Genomic DNA, 27,162 nt, shown 5'->3' with positions numbered 1-27,162 from the left:
AAAAATAAAATAAAAAAAGAGCTCTTAAAGCTAAATCAAACCTTGACTTGATTCTCAAATAGAAAATACTTTTTATAGCCTCATATAGACCACCCTTTTGACACAAATGAATATTCTTCACAGTTTAAGATTGTGAAGTTAGGAGGACAATGGTGTTTTGTCTGCAGTTTCCGCTGACATAAATGTGTAATGTTCTCATTGTCCAGTCTGCCAGAGGATCACCGTTACTGCTATTCATGCTGTACAATCAAAGCGTGTCACTGACACCATGCCACTGCAGATAAAGGAGAAACCTGCCAGAAAAAAAATCAGAGGCAACTGAAGGATACTGGATGCAATAATCAGGTGTGGGGGTCGATTGATTAGATGATTAAGAGTGGAATATCAGTAAAGTAAATGAATGTGAGTAAGATAAATAAACACAAACTTAGAACTGTGAATCTGGCAGAAAGGCCGCTAGTCCACAATAAAAAAAAGTTTTTAATCCAAATGGAACTGTATAATTCAAAAATAAATAATTCAAAATTGTATGCCAAGTTATCCAGATGTAAACCAAATCTTTGACTTCTTGGACATAATGGATCAAATAAATTACTGAATAAATGAATGTATTTATGAATATGTGATAAAGCAAGCCTTAGAGAAGCACACACTGTCCCTAGTCAAGGTTAGCATGAGGTTTTTGTTTTTGCAAAATTAAGTTTTAAGTGGAATTTGTGAATGTAACTCCACATGTAGACTACATGTAGTGCTTGGCAGACATTTTTCAAAGCAGTCCCTTACCCAGGATATATAGATGGAAGCTCTTAATGCAGTGCCCCCTGCAGGACCATAGATCATGACTCGGACAGTTGTTTTGGTCCTTCACATAGTGAAATGTATCTTCCTTTGATAATTCAAGAAAACCAAAAAGAAATAAATGTATTTGAATCTTTCTTTTAGGGGTTCTTGAGATCATTCCTACATCTTTGCACTCTTGTAATAACAGGTGACACAAACGTGAAACCTCCCATTTTGATAGACTGGACTTGTAGGACACTTCAAAATGTTTCAAATGAACAAGAATGAACACATTGTAACTATTGTTTCAACATTAAAGTACTACCGGCTATTTATGAAACATTAGAGCAACCCGGTGCAGCATCTTTCACACCATTATTATTTGTTATTTGTTTTGGCTGGACATGAAAGATGGCATCCACATGTGGAGGGAATGGCCGGGTAGGGGGGGGGTGGCTAGTAGTCCGGACACGTGTAAATGAGGAAACACATGAAGTTCTGCCAAGAGTGCTCCGCTGTGCCGAGACACAGGTCCTACGTTACTGACCGGCACCTGAATCTCGCTCTACTGGAGGAAGGAGCCAAAAACGAGTTATTAATACATTTGCCCAATAAAAATAAGATACAACTTACTGGAACAGGAAAAAATATTTGCTATTTGACAGACAACAAATAATACACTTAATTTCATAACTCTAAGAAACAGAACATCTCATTTAAAAATATCCATTTGATATTGAGCTGCATTAAATGATGGATATTTCAAATTAATAAAAAAATCAAAAAAATCATATGAATGCAATTAAAGGTTCATCCTGGGATACCTGGAAAACGTATGTTAATGTCTTTACCTCATCTACAACTAAGGCCAAAATAAAATTACATTTTAGAAAGGGCTTGTGAAAGACATCCATCTAAACCTTGTTTTAACTCTCTGTATTTATGTGGTAATTATATTACAGTTTTGGTCACTTCCATGTACATTTGAAGCAGTTTTTTTTAAAAAGGATGACTGAAGAGTGTGACAACAGATGAAAATAGATGAACACGTTTATTTAATCAACCATCAAGATGCACTGTTCTATTAATCAAATCCATCAAGTAATGTTACATCTTAAAATACGGATGGCTAAAACTACCTTATTACAGTGCAGTGCAGCTTCTATAATCTATCTGGGCAGTGAACCATCAATAAATTAATTAATTAATAAAATGTCAGAATGCATTCATTTGACCTTTATTAAATGTGATATGGCATATAGGGCTTTGGCAAACAGCTGGTACCCAGTTCAGTGAAAAAAAAACACTACATAAACTCATGACACGTGTGACATTTTTCTTCAACTGCATGAAACAAGCAGACAAACTAAAAGTGTCCTCATCTGTGTTTCCATTGGGAGTAACTGGTTAATATTAATCTTGTCTGTCACTTGGTTATAGTTAGGCAACCATGAAAGGTAAACATAATAAATATGGCTAATGATAAAACTCAAACAAAGAAAACAAACAAAGAAAAAAAGACAAGTATAAAACATAAGTAAATAAAAGCTACTCATGCTATAGAGTGTGGGAAGACAACAAGACTCTTCTTTAAGGCTGATTTTTATATCCTTGCACACAGGTATAGCACCCAGGTTCTTAATAAGGATAGTAAATGTATTGATCTGAAATGGAAAGGTCACAAAATAAACCATCTACACTTTCAGCAATGAATCGTGTTTTTGTGAGCATTCCAATGTTTTTTTTTTACATTAAATCGACAGGCTGTTAGTTCAACTGGACGGCATCTATTCCCTGTTCAAAGCATTTTAATCAACTTCTCTGTAAGGAACAGTAAAAGTATGACTTTACTCTGACTGAGGCATATTTCCCAAAAAAATGAAAATTGCAAAGGTCATCCCTATCTTTAAAAATGGTAATAGGCACAACTTCTCTAACTATCGACCAATTTCTCTACTTACTCAATTTTCTAAAATACTTGAGACATTATTTGCACACAGACTGGAAGATTTCATAGAAAAACATCACCTTCTGAGTGACCAGCAATATGGTTTTAGAACAAATCGTTCTACCACAATGGCAGTTATGGAACTGATTGACAATATTTCGACAAATACTGATAATAATGAATATACAGTTGGGGTTTTCATTGATTTAAAGAAGGCTTTTGACACCCTTGATCACACGATATTATTAAATAAGCTTGAAAGATATGGGTTTAGGGGGGTCGCAAAGGCATGGATCAAAAAATATTTAGAAGACCGTTATCAATATGTTCAGATAAATAATGAAAAGTCTGAGAAAGGATGGTGACATGTGGGGTACCACAAGGCTCAGTATTAGGCCCAAACGCTCTTCATACTGTATATTAATGATATTTGCAATGTTTCCTGTAAACTGAATTGTATTTGATTTGCTGATGATACAAACCTTTTTTGTTCAGGTAAACACCTAGAAAAGCTCCTAAATACAATAGAAACTGAACTTAAAAAAACAAAAAGGTGGTTTGATGTGAATAAGTTATCATTAAATATAAGTAAAACTACATTTATTATTTTTGGAAATCGACCTAATCAAAGTGTACAAATCACTATTGATAATGTGGAAGTGGAAAGAGTTTTTGTTAACAAGTTTCTTGGAGTGGGTATTGACCATAAGCTGTGCTGGAAGCCTCACATCAACGTATTAAAAAACAAAATATAAAAAACCATTGCAATTCTATATAAATGTAAAAATATTCTAACATTAAACTCACTAAAACTCCTGTATCAATATTTAATAAAACCATATATAACATACTGTATAGAAGTAGGGGGACACACATTTACTACAATCACGAAACCAATATTCTTACTCCAAAAAAAAGCAATGCGACTCATAAACAAAGTTGGATACAAGCACCCAACCACCTAATTATTTAGAGACACAAATGAGCTCAAATTCAATGAACTGGTGGACTTCAAAACTGCACAGATTATGTTCAAAATCATGCTGCCAGACTGTATCCAAAACATGTTTAATTTAAGCCAACACCAAACTGAGATGCACTACAGTGGCAGCGGTGGATGTATGGAATAAGTTGGAGAGGGATTTGAAATCATGTAGAACCTTAATCTTATTTAAAAAAACATTGAAAAGAAGGATGATTTCTCTATATCAAAGTAATGAGCGGTGATGCTTACTATGTTGATTTGGGTATTCATTTGATTGGTGATTTGATTTGATTATTCAAGGATGAAGGAAACATGTAGACTGCACCTTTTTTTTCTTTCTTATTTCTTGAGGAATCTTTGTTATCCCCATGGAGGCAATTTGTTTTACTGGCAGTCTTATCTCTTACTTCTTGCTTTTATTTCATTACTTTAAATAATCTTTTTGAGGGTAGGCAATGAATAAGCTTTGCTTCAGCCTACACCTTTTTCGGTCTAGATGTTATTTGTATATTGGAAACTTTTTTGTAATGTTTTCTTTGAACAGTGTATTCGTTTCCTTGTTGTCATTTTTATTTTATTTTTAATTTTGTAAAAGCTATTTTGATGTTTGTCTTATTTTTATTCTTTTTTTGTGATGTCATGACCGAAATAAACTAAATTAAACTAAACTAAAAAAACTAAACTTCTGTCATTTTTAATCAAGGTAAGCATTAGCTGGGTATTCTGAGTTTTATTATGCATGTTAATATAGATGTTGAATAGATGCTCAGGTTCGAAGTGTCAAACTGTGCTTTGGTAAAAATGCACATTGACAATCAATGTTTTCTTCACTTTTAAACAGAGAATCTGCTGAATATATGTATTTGTATATTCCTGTTATAGAAATGTAGTTGTTATATTTTTTAATAAACAACAGCGCAAAAGACAAGGACACAGGAAGTGTTTTATTCAGCATTTGTTTATGAAATATAAAACCTTGCTAGTTATATAAATAGCAAGTCAACTTGAGTTAATCAAGAGTACTTGTTGAGATGTGACGTGTTTCCTAAGAAGACCCTCCTGATCTGGAATTGGATAAATAATAAAAGCGGTTACAGCTCAAAAACTTATGTTAACTTACAATATTCAAAACTGATCTATTTACAAATGACTCGAGTAAATAATTCTTGATATTCTGGACAAGTCCCCAATGACATTTATTTAGCCGAAGATGGTTCCTGTAGTACACATCTGTTTACAGAAGATACAAGAGGTATTGATGGTGGTAAAGCACTACGTTGGAACCAGAGTACACTTGTTGTTATTCACAAGCACTCAACATAAAAATTGAGTGGAGAAGGATGATACAAAGTAGTTGGGTTTTTTTCAGAGCTCATACAATTAACTAAAACAATAAACTTTAGGGCCAGAAAAGGTCAGATCTTGAGGATTATGTGTTTTGCTTTTCACCTCAGGGTCAAGACAAAGTCTTTAAAAGTCGAACCAGTATGTCAACTTGGTTAATTATGGTAACTTTGGTGAGATAAAAGCAGATATGTTTAATGGTTGCATATGTTAAATAGGACTACACCATTTGGAATAAATTGGCATTTTAATTGGCTGAATGCTGAAAGGGAGATGATGTCCATAAAATGATTGTATAATTACGCATTTACAGAATCTGCAAAGCAATATGACTGTAAAGACTTCAATAAAAAAGGCAACCTTACAAGATTCAGTAAAGCTCACCCCGTGAGAGAAAAAGAACCCTATGAAAAAGATAATAATAACCTCTGGAGAGGCTGACACCTAACACTTGAGCAGACCCAGTCAGAGATATCCACAGGTGTCTTCAGTGTGACAGGAGAGCAGCTAGCTGCATCCCACATGGATAAAACATTGGCTTCCACTCACTGTGCACCTGTCTGGCTCTTGCTGAAGCTCGGCCACATTGATCGCTGCACGAGTTGAGGTCACTGACTGCATCCGAGCTTATCTCTTCATTCTCTTCCGATGGACCCTCCAAGAAATCCCAAATGAGGGTATTTACACGAGGACAAAAGTCAAAAACATGCACACTCTCTCTGCCACACCACCTCAGATCTCTGGACCGTCCAGTCACATCCCTGAAGCTGTCCCTAAAACTTTTGATCTCAAAGTTCATCCCTTAACCTTCCTTTCCTTACCGGTTGCTGCAGATAAGTATTAAGTGGTTTCAAAGACCAAAAGTAGACCCCTTCAACAAGAATGTAACCTTTCCTGCAATTTAAAATATAGCATAATGCAGATCATAGCTACATAAAAAGTGTATCGCTTTAATTGAAAGCATAATTACTGGGGAGTGTTGGGGTTAACAGCAAACCCTTCCTAGAGATATCACCGTCTAACATAAATGTTAAAGGTCTGTAAACCCTCAATTATTTATTAGTGCTGAAATATAATATGTTCTGAAATGTAAAAATAAACAGGGACTATAAAAAGGGATGGAAAATTGCCAGTGGCTTCTCATTTAATTCAGTTCAAGTCAGAGAGGTTTAATTTACATCAGTTTCTTTAAGTGTGAAAGGCTTTAACGAATCAAATTATTTAATCTAATGACAATCTAACATTTTAATAACATTAATAACATTTTAATGGTCACAAGTAGCTGTGTAATGTATTTGTATGCCAGATGGCTAAAACCTACACTGAGTAGTGTTAAATTTGGAAGTGAAAAGCAGCTTTGATCAATAAATGCATTAACATAATGGATTAAATGACTATTTGCATTGTAACATGAGTCTGGCAGGGGGACAAATGTTTAGACTTATCAGCTGAGAGGCCCTGCTGTTCTACGAAACTTCAAACATGAAGAAAAAAGCCTAAACTGACTCTATGATATCAATTTTACTCCAAGCTGAAAAAGAAGAACAAAATACTCAATTTGCATTGCAAGACTATTCGAATAAAACTTCATACATTCATAGGTGAAATATCAATTACTGTAAATTATAGCAAATTACTATATTAATAACTTTTAGATTGTTTTTCCTGGCTGCAGTGAATCAACAGAGATTTATTAAAGAGTTATGATTTAGTAATAAATAATTTGGTGAATGAAGCACAAATACACAACAGCAACTTTTCACTACAATTTTGTTTTCAGAATGTGACTGATTTAGTTTCACTTTTCACAGAATAATCCACTGATTCATTTTCTGTTGACTGCTTAATATTTACCAGTTTGTTTCTGCTCTGAGAAAAAAAAAGAAAAAAAAAAGAAAGCCAAATCCACGGCATTATTTTACACAATAAATTAACATGACAACATATTCATCTGGATAAAATAATATTAATTTACAATATCTCTAAATGCTCAGAGAAACCACAGGACACAAAGTCTGCATTTATGACTACACATAAAACGCCGGGAGACATAAGCACCTTTAAAGTGCCACACACGGCGCTCTGCCTCCACGTGGGTACAATTCAATAACAAATGGCTTCTGTTAGTCGCCGCTGACATTTAGACTGTTTATTTCGGATGAAGTCACTGTGGTTTAATCGTAAACAATCCCGTGTGGACGACACGGATAAACATGAAAGTTCAGTCTGCAGGAACCGATCAGATGCCTACCGGAGTATCAAGAAATCTGGCCACACGACAATACGCACAGAAATACCACGCTTTTAACCTAAACTAGGACAAATTAGCCACAGACACCGAATATGAACCATTCTGATTATTTCTTTCTTTTCTTTCTTTCATAAACCTGTTTTGGTAAGTTTGGTTAACAGATTCAGATTCAGCGCGTTCGGTGCGTCACGGACAAAAGACGCACTTGAAGGCTGATTTATGGTTCCGCGTTACACCAACGCAGAGCCTACGGCGTAGTTTACACGGCGACGCGCACCCTGCGCCGACCCCTACGCCGTCGATTTAACGCGGGACCATAATTCAGGCTTTAGTGCTGCCGGCACATGGTGGTGACATCTATAGTTGGCAGAACCAAACTCTCTACACGGTGTAATATTGGATTTTATGTCACCAATGAGCATTTCATCTCACAATCTGTTTCAATTCTGTTTCCTTAAGGTGGACAACTGCAGTTTAACCTGAGAGCGCTTCTAGCAATGTGAGCAGATCATTTCACAAACCTCAACCCCCAAATAATACAATTGTTCAGTGAGCTGAATCAAAGGATATTTCATGGTCATATGGCTAATGAGGAGCAAATATCGCATTTCTTCAGTCTTACCTCTTGCCCCTTCGGTTCAATTCAGCTGTTGAGTGGAAATAATATGACACTTCTTTTGTTTTCTTCTCTTCCTTTCTGTCAATGATAGTAGGCTCTCAGTCTACTTGCGTGGTTTCGTCTTTCTTTCTTTTTACGCACACCAAAAGACCGTCACTCCTCAGCTCCGCGTCTACAATGTGCTTTGGGAAATGGTCGGCATTGTAAAAGCATCTTCAAGTGAACTGTGGGGGTCGATTTAGGTCCGCCTCTTGGACATCCCCCACCCCCCCACTCGCCCACCCCGACATCTCCGTCCTCTGCTCGGGTTTCACGTTTCAGCGCGTTCGCTCATGGCCCTTCACGGAGGCTCTTGGCTTCTTAGGGCCAGGCAGGAGAAAAAATATTTGAGAGAGGAAGATTTTTTTTTATTATGCACTTCAAGAAAAAAGTCGAAATGTCGAGAAAAAAGTCGAAATGTCGAGATTAATGTTGAAGTACAATTTCGAGAAAAAAGTCGAAATGTTGATAAAAAAGTCAAAATTTCGTGAATAAAGTTGAAACGTTGAGGAAAAAAAGGCGAAATTTTGACTTTATTCTTGAAATTATATTTCAACATTAATCTCAACATTTCGACTTTTTTCTGGAAATTATAGGAATTAATCTCGACATTTTGACTTTTTTCTCGAAATTGTATTTCAACATTAATCTCAACATTTCGACTTTTTTCTGGAAATTATAGGAATTAATCTCGACATTTTGACTTTTTTCTCGAAATTGTATTTCAACATTAATCTCAACATTTCGACTTTTTTCTCCACATTTCGACTTTTTTCTCGAAGTGCACAATAAAAAATAATCTTCCCCTGTCAAATATTTTTTCTCCTGCATGGCCCTAATACTCTTCCGTAATTTTGCGTCTATGCTGTTTGATATTAGAATTTTACTAAATATGCCCCCTCTGCTCTCAATAATTGTGCAAGTCAATCTCAATGTTCTCCTCTGACAACGATGTACCCTATAACTCCATCTCCTATTGAATTCAGTTCCATCAATCTGATTTAGCAGCTTTTTGTGAAATATGAAGTTTCTCTGTACTCAGTCATGAGTGGAAAATAGCTGGGCTCTTACCACTGAGGTGAGGAGGTCACCTGAGCTTCTGGTTCACAAAACGCTGGACCCCATTACATACATTGATTTAATGTTTTCAGAACATTTAAGGATTCATTCAGAGGACAGTGTAGGTGTTGGTTAGATATTTTGACAACTGAATATTTAAACTTTTGTCAGCTGTGTGAAGAATCATCTTTAGCACGCAAATGCATAAAATGAAACCAGTTTAAAGTATGAGAACAACCTACAAACTCTGACAAATTACAAAAGCCACCAATATGTGGATTAAAGTGGTGTAGAGCAAGATTTGCATCCTCACATACATGTTCCACTGCGGAAACTGCACAAGTACGTTGGTGCCACGTTCTCCAAAAGCTAAGAAAATACTCAACATAAAGGATATTTATATTTATAATATTTTGAGCTCATTGAAGTGAAAGTGGCCCATTTAGCATCAGACAGGCATTTTATCTTTATGTACACCTGGATCTACAAAGGTGGCACTCAAAATGGTTCAGAATAGGTCATACACTCACCGGCCACTTTATTAGGTACACCTGTCCAACTGCTCCTTAACGCAATTCTTTTATCAGCCAATCACATGGCAGCAGCTCAATGTACTTAGGCATGTAGACATGGTTAAGACGATCTGCTGCAGTTCAAACCGAGCATCAAAACGGGGAAGAAAGGTGATTTAAGGGACTTTGAAAGTGGCATGGTTGTTGGTGCCATACGGGCTGGTCTGAGTATTTCAGAAAATCTACTGGGATTTACACTCACAACCATCTTACAGAGAATGGTCTGAAATAGAGAAAATAACCAGTGAGCACCAGTTCTGTGGGTGCAAATGCCTTGTTGATGCCAGAGGTCAGAGGAGAATGGCCTGACTGGTTCGAGCTGATGGAAAGGAAACAGTAACTCAAATAACCACTGGTTACAACCGAGGTATGAAGAAGAGCATCTCTGAACGCACAACACGCCGAACCTTGAGGCAGATAGGCTACAGCAGCAGAAGACCACACCGGGTAACACTCCTGTCAGTTAAGAACAGGAAACAATGAGGCTACAATTCGCACAGTTTCACCAACATTGGACAACAGCAGATTGGAAAAACATTGCATGGTCTGATGAATCTCCATTTCTGCTACAACATTCAGATGTTAGGGTCAGAATTTGGCATTAACACATGAAAGCATGGATCCATCCTGCCTTGTATCAACAGTTCAGGCTGGTGGTGGTGGTGTAATGGTGTGGGGGATATTTTCCTGGCACACTTTGGGCCCATTAGTACTAACTGAGCATCATGTCAACCCCATGCCTGAGTACTGTTCTGATCTATGACCAGTGTACCCATCTTCTGATGGATACTTCCAGCAGCATAACGTGCCATGTCATAAAGCACGAATCATCTGAGACTCATCTCAATCCAATAGAGCACCTTTGGATGTAGTGGAACGCCAGATTCACATCACGGATGTGCAGCTGACAGATCCACAGCAACTGCGTCATCATGTGAATGTGCCAAAACTCATGTGCCAAACACTCTGAGGAATGTTTCCAGTACCTTGTTGAATCTATGCCACGAAGGATTAAGGCAGTTCTGAAGTAAAAGGGTGTCCAACCCGGTACTAGCAAGGTGTACCTAATAAAGTGGCTGCTGAGTGTATTGTGCAGTGGCCAAACCTTCCAGCATTAAGTGACACAATTTTCTATTTATCTAAATGATATGAACACTATGCACCACTAATCAAACATGAAATGACCTACTTGAAATGAAGCCCCCTCCCCCCTCCCCCATCCCCTCATTAAACATGTCAATGGAGATGATTAATACCTGAGAACTATTTTGTAACTAGAGTAGGGGACGATTCGTGGCTAGACACTGAACAGCCATAACATTATAACCATACTGACCAGGTCTTGGTTGTGCTCCCAAAAGAATTCTGACCACCCAGAAAAACAGGGTGTCCTGGAGTGTCTTGTAATGTGATCTTAGCACTAGATCCTTTGGGTGGGGTCTCCGTGGACTGCTATCAGATTGGTATCTGGGGGGTCTGGAACAAAATGAACAGCTCAGACTCATTGCTCTGTTCTTTGGGGACTTCGTGAAGAAACCGTTGAGGGGTTCATTGGGTTCGGTAGGCAGCAAGGGGCAAAATTATATTAATGCAAATACCATGATGCATGTTTGCCCAGCAGAACATTGCAGCATAAAAAGATGAACAGAGTCTATGTATGTTAAATGTCAGTGGTGAGAATCTTATGGCTTATCAGTTTAGATGTATTTTTCTTCTCAATTGGACAATGAATTGGTCAAATCAACAAGTCATGATATTCACATGAAAACGTCAGAACAGCCACATTGTTTTCTTAGAAATTAAAATGCAGAATTCAAGTCTGATCAAGATCAAGATAAATCCCACTCATAAGAATTATAAAGTCCAATATATTTTAAATATTTCTCTTGGTGAGCTCCGTTTTGCTCTCTACCTATTCCCCAACTCTCTTGAGGAAAATCCAGCTCTGCCTCTGCTTTCTGAACCATTTTCCTGAAGTGCTCTGCAGACTGCCATGGCACTAATGAGAGTGATGGATGTTGTACATCAAACCCTTCACATAGAATATCCATTAGATCTTCTGCTATTGGAACTCATTAAATGTTTTTCCTTTTGAAACATTTTCCTGCGTGCTGTCATATTTACTTGCCGTTTTTTCGAACGTCAGGGCCTCTCTGCTTTGCTGAAAAAAATGCAGAAAGCATGGACGGGTTAAACTGATCTAATTCTATATACATTTGCATAATGGTGGTTAATGAAAAATAGAAATGATGAAATCATGGATATATTGTTTAGTATTGTCTGTGAGTATTGTCTGATTACAGTAACATCTAAAGGGCTTTCAGTTTGTGAATGAGCTTTTTTAATTAATCTCACAACGTACAGAAGATAGTGACAGAGTTAAATATTTCTGTTACTCTTTACCGGACTTGTTTTGAAAAAACACACTGAAAGATATGAATCGTACATTCCGCACACCCATAATCTCACTTGAACTCCATCCTTCCTTCTAACAAGTTTGTGAACAGAAATGTGTGACATTCTTCTCTCTTGACTTCTCACTTTTATCATGTGAAAAGATTAGAAAACAAACTATTCTAAATGTATGCATGTAAATTCATTCAAAAATAAATCTTAAAATACCAGCTGAATTCCAAAATACTGTCTGGTACCTCCAATTAATAAGACTGGTTCAAGCTGGTAGTCAGATGGAGGGACAGGATAAACAAACCTTTCTGAATAGTAAAAGAATTCCTCTTTGCCTTTAGTAGTTTGCTGAAAGGGCAGAACAGTCATCAAGTACTTGAATGAGGTTTGTATGTATAAAACAAAATCACCATGCAATCTTTCAAAAAACTATAAAAAGTTAACAAAATGAACCAATTTCCTAAATACTCCCTCAAAGACCCCCTTGTCTGTTTTCATACACATTACATATAATAAACTATATATCATTGTTAAAATGTGTTGTGTTGCTAAAAGACATGAGAATGTCAAAAATAGCTGTTAACTACATGTTTGGTAAAGTGTGGACACTAACAAGAACACTGTTCAAAAAAGAAAAGAAGATGTGGAAGCAACCACTCTTTCTCATGATGTATTGCTACATTATGTTTGTTACAGAAGTGGATGAGAGGCTCATAGCCACCTTTTCTTCCTTAAAAGAAAAAAAAAACTTTAACAATGAGCCTCCATACCCAAGATATATATTGGATTATGTTTCATTGGATAAGTCCCACTGTTTAAGTCAGGGCTGCCAGCAGGGGGACAGGCAAGCTGACCACTTCCTTCTGTGAAGGTGAGGCAGGCTTCACTGGTTACTTTGGAAATTGAAAACGTATTATAGTATTACAATTATGTATAATCACAAAGTGAGCACTGTGAATGAAGAAAAACACAAAGAACTGAAAATGATGGTGATGATCTTAAAAGAGGTTCATCAGGATGAGAAGATTTCTCACTAAGGATGCTAATTTATTCATGCATGATTGCAGCACCATTATACTTTATATTAGTGTGAATTAAAGGGAAGACTCCAGTTGCAAACTGGTTCTCAAAGGAACAACCTCAAGACTATCACTTTGCCCAGGACTGTCACTTAGGTAGGAGCACTGGGTTTGAAAATGGGGGGAAAAAAAAATCGGGATAAAAATATAAAAAATATATATAGGCCTATACTGAGATCAATGAGATACTGTATGTTGCACTTTCAGAATAGCATTTCCGATAAATGTCCTTCACTGCCAAGAACATAAATGAAAAATAGATGAAAGATGATCAGTGTTGATTCTAGATAAATCTGTATTCTATTCTCTCTCCATATTATTTCATTAAAAAAAAAGCAGTAATTTATCTTTCACTGGGTCTCTTTAGCAGAAACTCTTCCAAGAGAATAAGCTTCCCAGGAATATCAGGACCTACCACCACCTCTGTTATGACATTTTATAAATTAAACAATGCAACCAGACACCCCTCTCCCTGGATCTCTCACTCCGAGAGACTGAGCTGTTGTTTTTCCAAACTGGTTCCACATTTCAGCATATTTTACATCTCTTACACTTTGCAAAAAAACCTTAACGAAACGAAAAGTGTCTTGTAAAAATGTATTGAATGAATCTCGAGGCCAGAAGTGAAGAATAGAAAGGTCACAGCTATATTATAAATACAGAAATTGGATTGGCCCTCAGTCTCTGCCAATAACCACTATGCATTTCATTTATCCAGGATGAGCTTATGGTAAGTCTAAATGATTGCGCATCAAGACCTGTTCACTAGCGAAAATTCCAACATCACCTTTGTAGAAAACCTGTGATTTAGAAAAGACTTTAGATGTCAGCAGGGCAGATTCTTTCAAACCGTCATTCTTGACAATTTACATCATACACCCAGTAAACCAAACAGCTTAACAATATATTCTATATTATTTCCCTCTATCTATATGTATCTATATGTAAGTGGGTTGACCTTTGAAGTCTCAGCTTATACTTGGGACATTTTTAGGTTTACATTCAAAAACAAGTTCTACAGAAGTAATAAAAATTACAATAAAACTTGTGAGGTCATGGCTTTTTTTTTTTTTTTTTTTAAAATGGAGCTGAATGGAAATAATTCAGGAGGGATCTGTGCTTGTAAGCAAGACTAAAGTTATCCAGGAAAACATCTGGCTAACCATAACCTGGCCCAGTTGTCCTCAGCATCAAAATTCAGAATGTGACTGTACTGCAGCTTCTGGGCCCATCGGTGACTTAGTTTAAACACCATGAGATTACAATTTCATACTAGTCTTAAGAACCAGAAGAGGAAAGAAAAGGAAAAAGTCCTGCTGTGTGCAGGTATAATGGATAATAACCAAGATAAAACATGTTTTCTCATTTATTTTCTTTACAATTAGACAAGATTTTATACAAAATTTACATTCTCAACTTGCTGACACAAAAGCAAAAGCCCATAAATATAAAAATGACTATGTAATCCAGGGAATAAAAACCCACTGTGCATATATACAATCTATAAATTATATCATCGACTATCTCAGTATGCCAATTTAACAGATATCTGTCGTCTGGTTTGTGGCAGGAGGTATAACAATTATTGATCATAGATGGAGCAAAATAATATAAGGATAGTCTCTGTTGGTTCCTGTGAGGTATATATTGGAGCTCCACCTCACCTCAAAAAGATAGATCACTTACAGATCTTTAAATAAAAATCTAGTTGGACAATGATAACTCATTCCAATTCAGTGAAACGGGCAAACATGGCTTTCCGGACTGCATCCTTGTACGTGTCTGAAGGTGAGAGGGTGTAGTTTGTGCCTTTTGTGCCGAGCCCAGCTCCCTTTGTTCTTAATTGGGCCTGAGGAAAAAAACAAAAAAAACAACCAAATTTAGCACTCTAGAACTTTAGTTATTGATGCTCATTTTATTGGATAAACCACAACACGACAATTGTTGCAAATACCTCAATTGGAGCAGTGATACCCTGCTGGTTGCGGCCAAGGCCTTTTCCCTCCTTCCAGCCCATGGCTTGCAGCATTTTGTTCCCAATATTATCACTGTTGAGGCCATCTTTAGTGGGTTGTTCATAGTTGCTGTACATGAAAACAGAAATGTTAAAAGATGAATGAGAATACAAAAATAAAAGAATTGAACTCCTGTATTTAAAAAAAAACAGTAACATAATAAAAACCATGCTGCTTACATGGCAGGTGTTGGCTGGCTAAATTTCTTCTTTTTAGGTGCTGGGGGTTCTGGGATACCATATTTTTCTCTCCTCTCAGCAGCTCTGTCCCTATATTTTAACTATTCCAAAAAAAGACATTTCCACATTAAAGGCAGTTGCATCAAGAGAAAGGGAAGAGAAAAAAGTGTGAAGCAGGAGATTTGATGTTTTTACTGCACCTCACTCTCTTTCCTCTCCAACTCCTCCAGTTCTGCTTCAGTCAATTTAGATCTGCGGAGAACTTCCAGGTTTTTCTAGAAAAGTGCAGTCGCCATCATTGTCATTTAATTGTGTCATTTGATGAAGAAATTAATGATATTGTAGTTTTCTTTAAAAGACAATAATAGGGCTAATACCTTATGAAGATCAGAGAGCTGCTGATGTCGAAGTAAACCCTCTTTATTAGGAAACTGTCTTCTACAGAGCAGACAAGCCATTTTTTTCCAGTCTGTCAGTTTGTCCTGGAGTCCTTCGCCAAAATCAAATTCGGCTCCTCCTTCCTCTGGGTCACTATCGCCACTGTAGGCCGCCACAAGGCCACACTAAACATGCCACAGATACGTACACATAAGCACTTGTAGCATCATTCAGAACATGGCAGAGAAATTACCCTTTGAATGCATTCAGATATCAATGTGACAGTAATTGTGTTCATCTTGCATAGGAAGGTAATGACTTTGGGGGGGTGGTGCCTCACCTTAGAAGTGCTGACTGAGCTCAATGGCATCTCTTCTTCAGAGCTCCTTGACACCTCTTGCATCAGTCTGTCTAGGCCGGCCTGCTGTGGGGAGGGGGGACAATTGTAAAGCCATTTGGGACATACAATATGTCTGATATACGTTATCTAATGTAGATTTATGACATACCTTTTTTTCAAAGAGCGTATACCCCGCATCTGCAGCTGCGGCCTCCTTCCTTTCTTCTTGACTAATTGGTTGAAAGCTACTCCTGAAGTTCTCCTTCTGTTTGTTAAGACTTTTAGCCCAGCGTTCCATGTCTTTAGCAATCTGAAAAATTTTAAACACAAAGTTCAAATATATGTATAATATTGAGAGAAGATTACAAACATTTTGAATACGTCATTACATCCATTAAAGACTCTTAACATGTGACTTGTAACGGCACCTGCTGTGCAGTCTTGCTTTTGGGTTTCTCCTTTTTCTCTTTGCCTTCTTTAGGCCCCTTGCTGCCATTAGCTGTTTCATCATTTTGTTCCGCATTCGTGTTGGTAGAGGCAGGTACATACGTCTGCTTTTCACTGTCCCAGTAAAGATATTGCTGTGTCTGAGCATTGTAGTAATACTGAAAAGAGAAACAGATATACATGATCAAAACATTATCAACTCTCACCAACATGGGCCAAGTGAGCAACACAGAGGGTAGGGTGTTGGTTACCTGTGAATTGGGGTCATAATAGAGGCCTGTTTGAGGGTCATAATAGTAACCAGAGGACTCGTCGAACTGATAGGTGGAAGTATCAGGAACACCTGTCAATTTAAAAAAAACAAACCACAAATTAACAGGTGGCAGAAATCCCACAATGCATTTCAAAAGAAGCAGGTTCTGAAATTACTATATAAAACAAACTGAGAAGCCCAAGTTCTTATTTGCATTTACCAGAGAACTGAAATCACTCTTGAGCTGGCACGTTCCAGTTATTTAAATTTTAACAATAATGCATATCTGTATCAATAATTAAAATCGCTGAACGGTCCACACAAATCAGTTTTTCAAACCCCACGTGTCACAAGAGTCTTATTTTTTTAAATGTGACTTATTTAAAAATGGAAGTCAGGACAACAGACTCCAAATCAACCTTGTGGTGTTTTTAGACCGGATCCTGCAAATATCGCTGGTTGATGAACACGTGTCTGGCGCAAGTTGGTAATATAAAACGCAAGGCGTAGTCCTGGGCGGTATACCGGTGTTTATTTTTCTTATGATATGAATTTTTCATATACCGTAATACCGGTGAGTATGTACAGTAGCGTACACAACGTTGGGAACACCGCGCGGAGCGGCGGAACGTAGCGCCGCTGGACACTGTTTGTGAGGGGACTGTTTAGCAGTAGTGATGCACCGATTGTTTGGTAACCGAAATTGTTCCACCGAAAATGGCAAAAAAACACTTTCGGTGTTCGGTGGAATAAGTGGGAAAAATTAATAACGGCGTTGTAATATAAGGAAATAGACTGGCCGCTCCCGTACCGGCACCACAAACATAAATCGTTGGCCAACCAAAAAGTAACCACATAACAATTTTACCTAACATTCACCAGGAGGTGGAACCAAAACAACATAATGCTGGGAAATTAAAAAATGTTCAGTTTTTTATGTTCAATAAATATTTTCTACCTTGTAATTTTGTAAAATATTTTTTTCTTTGAAAAGCATGCATAAATCAAATGTATTTGATTTGACAGTAAAATAGGCCATTCTAAGCCAATTTACTGCAGCAATTCCTTTCCAAATCATTAGAAAATGTGGTTAACACCCAGTTGTGCATGAAAAAAAAAATACCCTGATATACCGTGAAACCAATATAATTTTGAAAAATACCGTGATATAAATTTTTGGTCATACCGCCCAGCACTAGCAAGGCGTGTTATTTGTCACTTCGTGCCTGAAGGCGAGTTGAGGGTAGGGAAGAGCAGTCGGGAGGCGTTACCCGCGAAACAAAATGCATCATCATCCCTACATCAGCAAGATTCATATACCGTCAACCAGGTGTAATTTTCAAAACAACATTAGACCCAATCCACGGTTAGGACTACCCTTGGAGGAGAGTTATTCACGGGGCAGCTCGACGCGCAACCTTGCGTCGGTCAATGTAAAGGGGCGCACGACGCACTAAATTGGCGCGTTAATTGCAAGGTATTCGCCAATGTAAAAGGGGCTTTACTCTCAAGTGTCCCAGTTGTAGGCTGGATTCATGAAACACATTCTTACCCAAATATGCAAATCAAGCTTAAGCAAAACAGACTTAATTGCATCTTGTTTTCTCATACCAGCGTTGGCGTCCAATGTCTGTCCAGAGACTGAATGTGTACTGGCAGCATTACAGGCTCCTGCAGCAACACCTGGCACAGATGCAGCTTCAATGCTTGAAAGATGTCCTGGTTGGGGTTTTGCCTCCAGGTGGTGGGGAAGAGGCAATGCCTACAAAAATGTTCAGTTACTTAGATCGTTGCATTCGTTTACTACGATGCAGTTACAGAACTAATGAGTGTAAAGTACCTGAACAGCAGGCTGTGCAATTATATGAGGCTGGTACACTTGAGCATTCTGTGATATTACAACTCCGACTGCAGCTGGAACAATCTTTACACCTGGAGCAGCTGAAATTAGAAGAAGAAAAATAGGCTTTTAAAAACCTACAATCACTCGACAAAGTCAAATTATCATCACATAAATCTGGCTAGGATCTCTGTGTACGCCACTTCTCAAAAAACGAAATCCTCCGGCTTCACTGTTAGCATTTTGAGACCCTGAATAATACAATTCTCCATAACCAAAACGATCATTTTTGTTTTAAATTATCCTAACAAACTACTGACTATGAATAACTTCTACATTTCCTCTGACATTTTTTGTTTTTGTATAAAACTTGATTATAAGGGTGGTACATAGGTTTTAAAATTCATACATCTTTCATTATAAGGTCAAGGCATATAGGACAGGAATACCAAGGTTCTCCTTGCTCAAAGCTTTCCTATTTTTTAAATGACCCTTTGTACTTGGAAATTATTGTCTACATGTGGGTATTGTGAACTGTGGGTATGCCCAAACAAATAGACTTTGCTCAAACACAAAATTAAGCTACAGCCAGGTAATTCCTCCAAAGAGACAAGCCTATCAGCTGCAAACATCACATTGTGTTGACACTATTGGACTGCAGTATTCACTTGAAAAGTTTCTAAAATAGGATGGCTAATTATTTAATGACCGAATTGCAAACTTCAACCTCACAAAAAAACTTTATCTGCAAGTTGTTGCTTTTAGTTTTAAAACCTCCAAGTCCCTTAAAAAGACGATGTCTCAACAATCGTCAAAATTCAGATGCCAGAAACTGAAAATGTGTCATTTCCCGTAATGTTCCTGTCTTTTAAGGACAATAAGGGCATTCATCCAAGTGTACCCTGAAAAAGTGCAAATCCAAGCTCACAGATAACAGAATATCTTACAATGTCAACTACATACAATGACCTTAAGAGTATTGGGAAGAATAACTGGGAGAATAGAGGAAAAAAAAAAAACCCCACCACAACCATTCTGAAAATGTTCCCATACTACGACTGTATCACAGATGACTAATTACGCAACTGAATGTAAAAAAAAAAAGAAGAAAAAAAAAGTGCCGACAGGTTGACTTACCTCCAAGGATCCCATTCCCCTGAGAGGTGCTAGGTCCTGGTCCTTGCTGGTAGTATGCGTGATAGTCCTGTGAATAATTAAAACAACAACTATAATAAATATATATTTCTTTTTTAATTACAAAAGATACAGCTTCATATCTTTCATTTTTCCATCAGTTACATAATATGAAGTAAACTGTTACTCCATCCAGCTGCCACTAGAGGTTACTAAGCAAGCACAGTGGAGATAAAAGAAGAATTTTCTCCCAACCATTAAAATATTCACTCATTTGTTTTATCTATTTATTCTTAAACAAACCTGTGACAGTGGGGCGTAGCCTTCTTGCAGATAGGCATACTCTGACATTCCATCCGAGCTCTGCTGTGGCTGTAAGAGTAAAGTGGATGATGAGACATCAACTCTTGCCAACAGTGAACAGGTTGCTTAAAGAAAATGAGCCTACCTGAGTTGATGACCACTGGGCTGCAGCAATGGCTGTGCTAGCCACAGAAAAGGCACTGACACGATTCCCATCAGGCAGTAGTAGGTCCCTAATCCATGCAGAGCAAAGAGTAAACCCTGTTTATAATGCCCAGTGCTTCACCAGCTAATGTTGTTTAGGCTTGTTAGTTTTGAATAGGTGTATACAAGTGTAAATATCTTAATCCATTTTTTTTATTAAAAAAAAAAAAAGGGAGGGGGGGGTGGACAAAAAAAAACAAACTTACTTTCTAGCACTCTTAGCAAAATCCACTCCAATTGTTTTTCCATCCAGTTTTAAGGGAGGCTGTAGTCCCTGTAAGATGGTCAGTAGCTGAGATGCTTCCTGTAAAAAATGTGCAATATAAAATGTATTAAAAAAGAAGTGAATAAAAACTGTTTTAAAAAAAAGCAAGAGAAATATCACATTTCTGAACATATTTAAGGACACTTTACCAGAGGAGAGGACAATTGCACAAATGCAAAGCCCCTGTTCTGGCCTGTTTGCTTGTCCTTGATGAGGCGAATGTTGTTGGCTGAGAGATTAGCATACGGTGCCAGGGCTGTCAAGATGGCTTCAATGGTGGTCAGAGGAGCAATATTTCTCAGGATGATAGCTGTATGGGGAGGAGGAAAAAATTATCCGTTTTAGAACAACTAACCATTGACAGAAATGCTTTTGAGTGAGACATTGGTTGTGTAAAAAGAAAAGTTCTTACTGTCGCCATAAAAATCTCCACTGGGTTGAGCTTCAGAGACTGCAGCGTTATTGCCTGCTTCAATTTCTGTTGAAAGAATTATAGAGAAGTGAGACAGATAGTAACATACCTTTAAGAACTCGGTTATCAAAATAAATTAGGTCATCTGTGAGTTCCAACAACCTGTCTTACATCATAGAGATCTACTGGGGCTCGTCTTAATTTAAGTATACAAATCAAGGGGATATGGGACAAAGCCACACACTGACAATCAAGAAAAAAAAAAAAAAAAAAAAAAAAAAAGGAAACAAATTGGCCAGCAGTGTTGTTTCAGGATGTCTGCAGTAGCTAGCCTCTTGTTGATCAAACTACTTACCAGCTTTGGCTGCTCCACATCTGAAGCACTTCAGCCGTCTCCGGAAATTGTACAGGCCACACTGCAAGTAACCGTTCACATCATTTTCATCATTATATAAAACCAAGGGTGCCAGGCCATTTTATCCCAGACCTCATCAGTCTTACGGTTAGTGTCAAAGGAATGATTGCATAGGAACCGGAGGACTACCTTAACGTTTGCATTTTAAAAAAAACAAAAATTATAATAATTATAATAAACTTTTGACAGAAAAATACACCCTCGGGGAACTTAAAATAAATACTGGATTGCTAACAAGCAGTAAACATTCTTATTTCATTTCCATTTTTAAATGACATTCCCTCTGCAAGTATTTCATAACTCTTGCATTTCATAACTAATATTTTTGTTTAAAATCCATGACTTAACCAAAAAACTGTTGTAGGTAATGGCTGAATTTGAGATACTGCCATTTAGTGGGTAGATGGCGCAGGTGACAAAGTCAAGATCTACTGTGGGACATGTAATTGAGGTCCATGTGCATCTCTACATACAATTCTATGTTGTTTTTAAGTTCATAACCATCTTTGCATGTGCTCGCAGGCAGGATATGGCCAATATTCCTTGAGTTTGACATGGAATTTACCAATTTATTCAGTAAAAATTGAAGTTGAAGTGTACCTATGAGGAAAATTACAGGCCTCTCATCTTTTTAAGTGGGAGAACTTGCACAATTGGTTGCTGATTAAATACTTTTTTCCCCACTGTAGGTTGACCATAAAGCCAGATGACAACTGTATTGTCATCATTGTCAACAACTACAAGAACCAAAACTAACATGCCTAGCAGATCTTGTGTGTGTTGCTCTAGATAATGAATAGAAGACATTAACTTACAGTGTTGCACAGCCAGTCTTCATACTTGTTTCTAGGGTGACTGTAGTGCATGTCCACTACTTTTCCTTGGATGACGAGACGTTTCTGAAAAAGGAACAGAAAATCAATCAAGAGTTCATGGTGAAGAATGATCTAATCAAGTGGAGCAAGCAGTGTTGGAAGGGAGAGAATGGGGACAGGGACCCCCAACAGACAGCCTTTGAGTTAAGGACAGGCACATGATGTATAAGTGAGGATGATGTAAAAAGAAATCTTGTGTGTTTGGGACCCGCGTGCCCAGACTAAGCTGGAGCAGAGTGTATAATGTGAGCCTAACAGACATTTCTGTCTGCTTTAAAAATACGCATGGGATTTTTGGGGAAAGGAGAAAAAAAAAAGAAAATTAAAAAAAAAAAAAAAGCACTAACAGGAAAAGGGATTTTAAATGATCCTCACTGAGAAAAAAAAAAGAAAACCAAACAATTTTCTGAGAGTTTACAATGAACTTTAAATATATATCGATGTTGAAGCCTTTATCATAAAGGAGTTCTTAAAAAACAAACCCTTAACGGTCATAAAGTTAAATTCAACTGGGTTGGTTATTTTAAATACAGACTAGGCAAAATGAGTCAAATCTAAAGCTCTAATGCCAATATTTTTTTTTTTTTTTTTTTTTTTTTTTAAAAGCTGAGACAAGGAAGTCCTAATTTCAAAATGTAGGCACCTCTATCTATATGCAAATCAGACATTTCTACTGTGTGGTATTCAATACATGAGTTGTTATTTTCTGTATAGTTTCCACACTACATATTCAATACATTCTGGTTGCCTTTAGGATTATTTCTCCAGATCTCCAAGATTATAACTAGACTTGGCGATTGTGAAGCAACCTGATTGGTCTCCATCCATCTGGTAGCATCTTGCAAGTGATAAAAGTCCACGAAGGCGAAACCACGGCTTATACCTAGAGACAGCATTCAAATATAGACGGGAGGTGTGTTAGTTAAGAGACCAAGGCCATATTTTATTCAAACTCTTCCACAAACGTCTTCACAACCCAGGCCCAGATTGGTAGACTATAGGCCAGTCCTTTAGAGATTTACCAAAGCAAGAAATCCTTCTGAATACCACAGTTTGGACCGCACTCAAGAAAAGTTTTTCAATTGACTCTTTGATAACTATTACTGCTGCTCTTACTTACCTCGTAGAAATCCACAATGTACTGAAACGGTAAGTATTGCATGATTATTTTCATATTTATTAAATATTTTTTCAATTATTTTTTCCCCCCCTTTGTTGCTTTGGGGAAAATTGGATTTTAATGGAAGCAGTTTGGCCCTATGGTCAAAGACAGGGGAAGGTCAGGGTCCAAAATACAGCCGTTTCTCACCTGTTCTCTTTTTCATGAGTCTGACATCCACTGGCTGGGGTCCTTCCAGTTGGTCTATGGCAAAACGAATCTAAACAAAATAAACACTTAAATTATGACTCACATTTGACCATTTTCAAGAATACCTGGACGAGAAAAATATTGGAAGACAGAGGAAAATGAGAAACCTAAAAACTTACATCATCCTCAGCAACATGCGGCGCCAGACCCCCTAGCATGATGGTCTTACTCTTCTTCTCCTCCCCCGGCTCCCTTCTGTAATCTTGCTCAGTATAGTCGCCATCCGAGTGATAACCATCCTCTGATCTATCACTGTTGCGTCGTTTCCTCTCTCTTTGCTTGAAATCAAAATATCAAATATGAACATCTCAAAATTATCCTGCAAATACATAAAAATGTATTTAAATGCAAGTGTATATTACAATTAGTACCTCAGGAGGACTGTCTCTTGATCCTCGACGATCTCCTTCATAACGATCTCCACGTCTCTCATCACCCCAGCGGCGCATGTTGTGTTCACGCTCCTGGTCCCGCTCTCTCCTGTCACGCCAGTCTGATTCGTCACGGCATTGATCAGAACCATATCTACCACTACGCTCTGTTCGACTTATCCTGTTAAAAAAAGCATAGAAAAGAAAATATGAACACAATCAGGCTTTAACTACATTTTCTTTCCTCCCCTATTAGATACGGCTCAGTGATCACTATGAATAATGTCACCAAAGTTTTTATTATTATTATTTCGACTTCAACGTGAACCAATTAGGCAATAACTTTCCTTAAAATATGGTGGATCATTGTTTTATTGCATGTTTGTCTTTTGCATTGTTGACGTTTGACTCTTGGCAGCACACTATAGAAAGAAATGTCTACAAACAGCACACATGATCAACACAGTGTTTGTCCAAGTAATTCCCAAGTTGTTAATATATTATGGCAGGTTTTGTTACCATGCAACAACCTGGTGAGTGGAAACCACCTTCTCAACAATAGGTGCTTTAAATACTGCAGGAACATCTTCATAATTATTATATGTTCTTATAAACTATAAAAGGGAAGCTCCCTATCTTTGTTTTTATTTTGTTTAAATTCTCCACTAAAGAGAACTGGTTCTGATTGTAGCTCACACAATTGCTTTAATTCGGTTATTGTTTTAATTGGCTTCTTATTCAGTAGAGCATTTAACCATATGTTACTTTAAGCAGTAAAAATCTACCAGAAAAAATGTTGAAATGACTGTCTTCAGTGGCAGGATTTCACCAATAACAGCTATGACTTCCATTCTATGTCATATTGCCCACCTCATTATGGTCTAAAATGTTTCTGGTTGTTGTCATAGGAGACAGTAAATGTTTTTTGCTGGCAGGCAGTGATTTAACTCCAACTGATGCAGCAAGTAACTTGTCATTCTTTAAACCAGTGGTCACCAATCCTGGTCCTCGTGGGCCCCTGTCCTGCATGTTTTAGATGCTACCCTGCTTCCGCACACCGTAATACAAGTACCTGTGTCATCAACAGAGTTGTGCAGACCTTGGTGACAAGCTAATTAGGACCATTAATTAGAATCAGGTGTGTTAAAGCAGAGAAAACTCTAAAACATGCAGGACACCGGCCCTCGAGGACCAGGATTGGTGACCCCTGCTTTTAACCATCGTGGAAGATGGACTGAGCAAACACTGCAAAGTCATTACTTTGTTTCAGAAGAGTTAAATTATTGGTCTGTGAAAGGACACACAAAACAAAGAAAGGGATCGTTGAAACCACTTAAATTGGGCTAAGATATGCAAGAGAAAGTTAGCAGAAACACTCAAGCAATACTGCAAATCAATAATAGTGAATGTCAGATGGGTCTAGGTTGGGGATGTATAATTGATCATACATTCTTATATTTAGAGAACACGAACTGCGTGGCATTGAGCTTTTCCCCTGGAAAAACTGCCAATTTAACAAATAAAAATGCCTAGACTACCAGTAAATGCCTATAATTCAACCTCTCTTTTTCATGAATCATGACTCCCTGCACATAAACTTAACTACTTTCAACTACTAAAACAAGCAAACATAAAATACCTAAAGAGGAAAAAATTCCGTGCTATTTCAGAATTGCTTCTTAAAACCTGCACTCCAAGCTTAAAGAAAAGAGATCTTGCATGTGCCATGTTACTGCATAAACGCAACAATGGCGCTGGTGTTGGCGCTCTCGGTCTACTCACCTTTTATCTGCTCCCATGTTCGCGACGGGCGTTGCACTAAAACAACCTCTAGAAGGGGAGGGGGGAAACATCAAAATTTAACTGAAAATTGCTGCTGACAAGTTCACTATACTTATTCAAAGACGGTGGATTCTCTAGTCAAAATCGCTCATGAGCGCTACAAAATGACGACCAAAACCGAACTGAGCATACATAAGCAAAATAAACGCAAATAAATCATGATTGCAATGGGAAGTTCCACGTCTGGGTGTACAGCAACTCACCAGCGTAGGTTTGATGATAACCTTTAAAGCCAATATTACTTTTGAACGGAAATGTCCCGAAAATTGTGAAGGAAAAAAATTCACATCACGTCAAGGACTAACCGGAACGCCACAGTGCTAGCACCTTCTTCTTCCCAAGATGCAGCGCGGCAGAACGCGGTGTATTATGGGTAAACCATCAAGCCTTCCTCTACATTTTGTCTTACAGGCGGTTTAAGTTGCTTTTTTGGGGGGGACAAGACTAGTTAATATCACATTTATGTGTTTGTGCCGACACATTAATTTTAGGGTCATATCTAAAGGATAGTTTTACTGAAACTGTTACTCTTCAATATGGGTGGAGCCTATGAACGCTGGCTGAGGGAGAAGACAACACACCATGGATGTGTAGTTCCGCCATCTTACTGCATTCCTGTGACATTTCAGCAAAAATGTGACCTGTTTGTTCACGTACCTACATGCCTATGTATAATATACATATAAACAAATGGGGAAGTGTGCCCAAACTTTTGGTCTGTACTGTATATATTAAGTAAAACTGCCATCCCCCCTTTCCATCCCTTATGTCATTTCATCAATGAATGTGGTTTTACTGCTATTTCAACATTTAGAGTCATCACCAGAAAAATAACACCAGAAAAATAACTTATTTGACAATTTTCACCTGTTTCAAGTACATTTTCATTTGAAATAAGCAGGAAAATCTGCCAGTGGGTGAAAATTGTTGTTTTGTCCAGTGATGAGTCTTGTTTTAAGTGTAATGAGATTTTTTTTACTAAAATGAGACATTTTAACTATAAATAAGACAAATATTCTTGTTAAGATTTAGTGTTTTTGCAGTGATCCATTTTACTTATCCTGTGAAGGACAGAATCATATTGATAAGTTCAGAAAACTGTTTTTTATTGTTGTGTTTTGATGTATTTGATGTAAGCCCAGTGGATATTTAAAGCTTACAGAAGGCTGCATTTAACTGCTGCTATGTCATTCCTGCAGTATTTCTGCAGGTGTTTTGGTCAGTGCTATTATTTGTAATATATTATATTATTTGTAATCACCATCCCCCCTGATTTTTTTTTAAAACTCGAGTACTGTACATGCTACATACACACACAGTAATGATCCAATAGTATGTCAAGATTACATACTTATGTATGGTTACACACAGCCCTGCCAAGTCTGAGCAGACAGATTTTTTCTTTTCAAGTATGCACATAAATCCCAATCCTTATGTG

The 27,162-nt window shown here is 37.5% G+C and overlaps 2 protein-coding genes across 4 annotated transcripts in view; both read right to left on the bottom strand.

Annotated features, from left to right (window-relative positions):
- The window catches only part of slc38a3b (solute carrier family 38 member 3b), a 29,434-nt gene extending 21,273 nt beyond the window's left edge, over positions 1–8,161 (bottom strand). Inside the window, exon 1 of one of the 2 annotated variants that reach the window (XM_061727304.1) lies at positions 7,931–8,161. The gene's annotated coding sequence lies outside the window, so the exon portion shown is untranslated. The remainder of the gene's footprint in view (positions 1–7,930) is intronic. The other variant, XM_061727305.1, reaches the window with a different exon arrangement.
- Positions 8,162–14,430: 6,269 nt separating this feature from the next.
- rbm5 (RNA binding motif protein 5) lies at positions 14,431–26,081 on the bottom strand. Of its 2 annotated transcripts, none has more exons than XM_061727299.1 (25): positions 25,928–26,081; positions 25,665–25,712; positions 23,883–24,063; positions 23,631–23,789; positions 23,452–23,521; positions 22,952–23,025; positions 22,083–22,166; positions 21,208–21,268; positions 20,853–20,918; positions 20,590–20,750; positions 20,382–20,479; positions 20,117–20,204; positions 19,972–20,040; positions 19,672–19,738; positions 18,535–18,635; positions 18,306–18,456; positions 16,693–16,784; positions 16,423–16,599; positions 16,164–16,304; positions 15,995–16,078; positions 15,654–15,839; positions 15,477–15,551; positions 15,277–15,377; positions 15,037–15,166; positions 14,431–14,931 (listed from the first exon to the last, which is right to left on the bottom strand). In XM_061727299.1, the coding sequence occupies exons 2-25, from the start codon at positions 25,679–25,681 to the stop codon at positions 14,806–14,808; spliced, it is 2,559 nt and encodes an 852-aa protein (XP_061583283.1). In that variant the 5' UTR covers positions 25,682–25,712; positions 25,928–26,081; the 3' UTR covers positions 14,431–14,805. The 2 variants fall into 2 exon arrangements, with proteins under 2 accessions (XP_061583283.1, XP_061583284.1); XM_061727300.1 differs by having other exon boundaries at positions 15,995–16,075.
- Positions 26,082–27,162: the final 1,081 nt, after the last annotated feature.

Source organism: Cololabis saira, chromosome 8 (assembly GCF_033807715.1).
Source record: "Cololabis saira isolate AMF1-May2022 chromosome 8, fColSai1.1, whole genome shotgun sequence".
In the NCBI taxonomy this organism is placed as follows: domain Eukaryota; kingdom Metazoa; phylum Chordata; class Actinopteri; order Beloniformes; family Belonidae; genus Cololabis; species Cololabis saira.
Note: the sequence above shows the minus strand (reverse complement) of the source record. Positions and strands in the feature narration are given on the sequence as shown.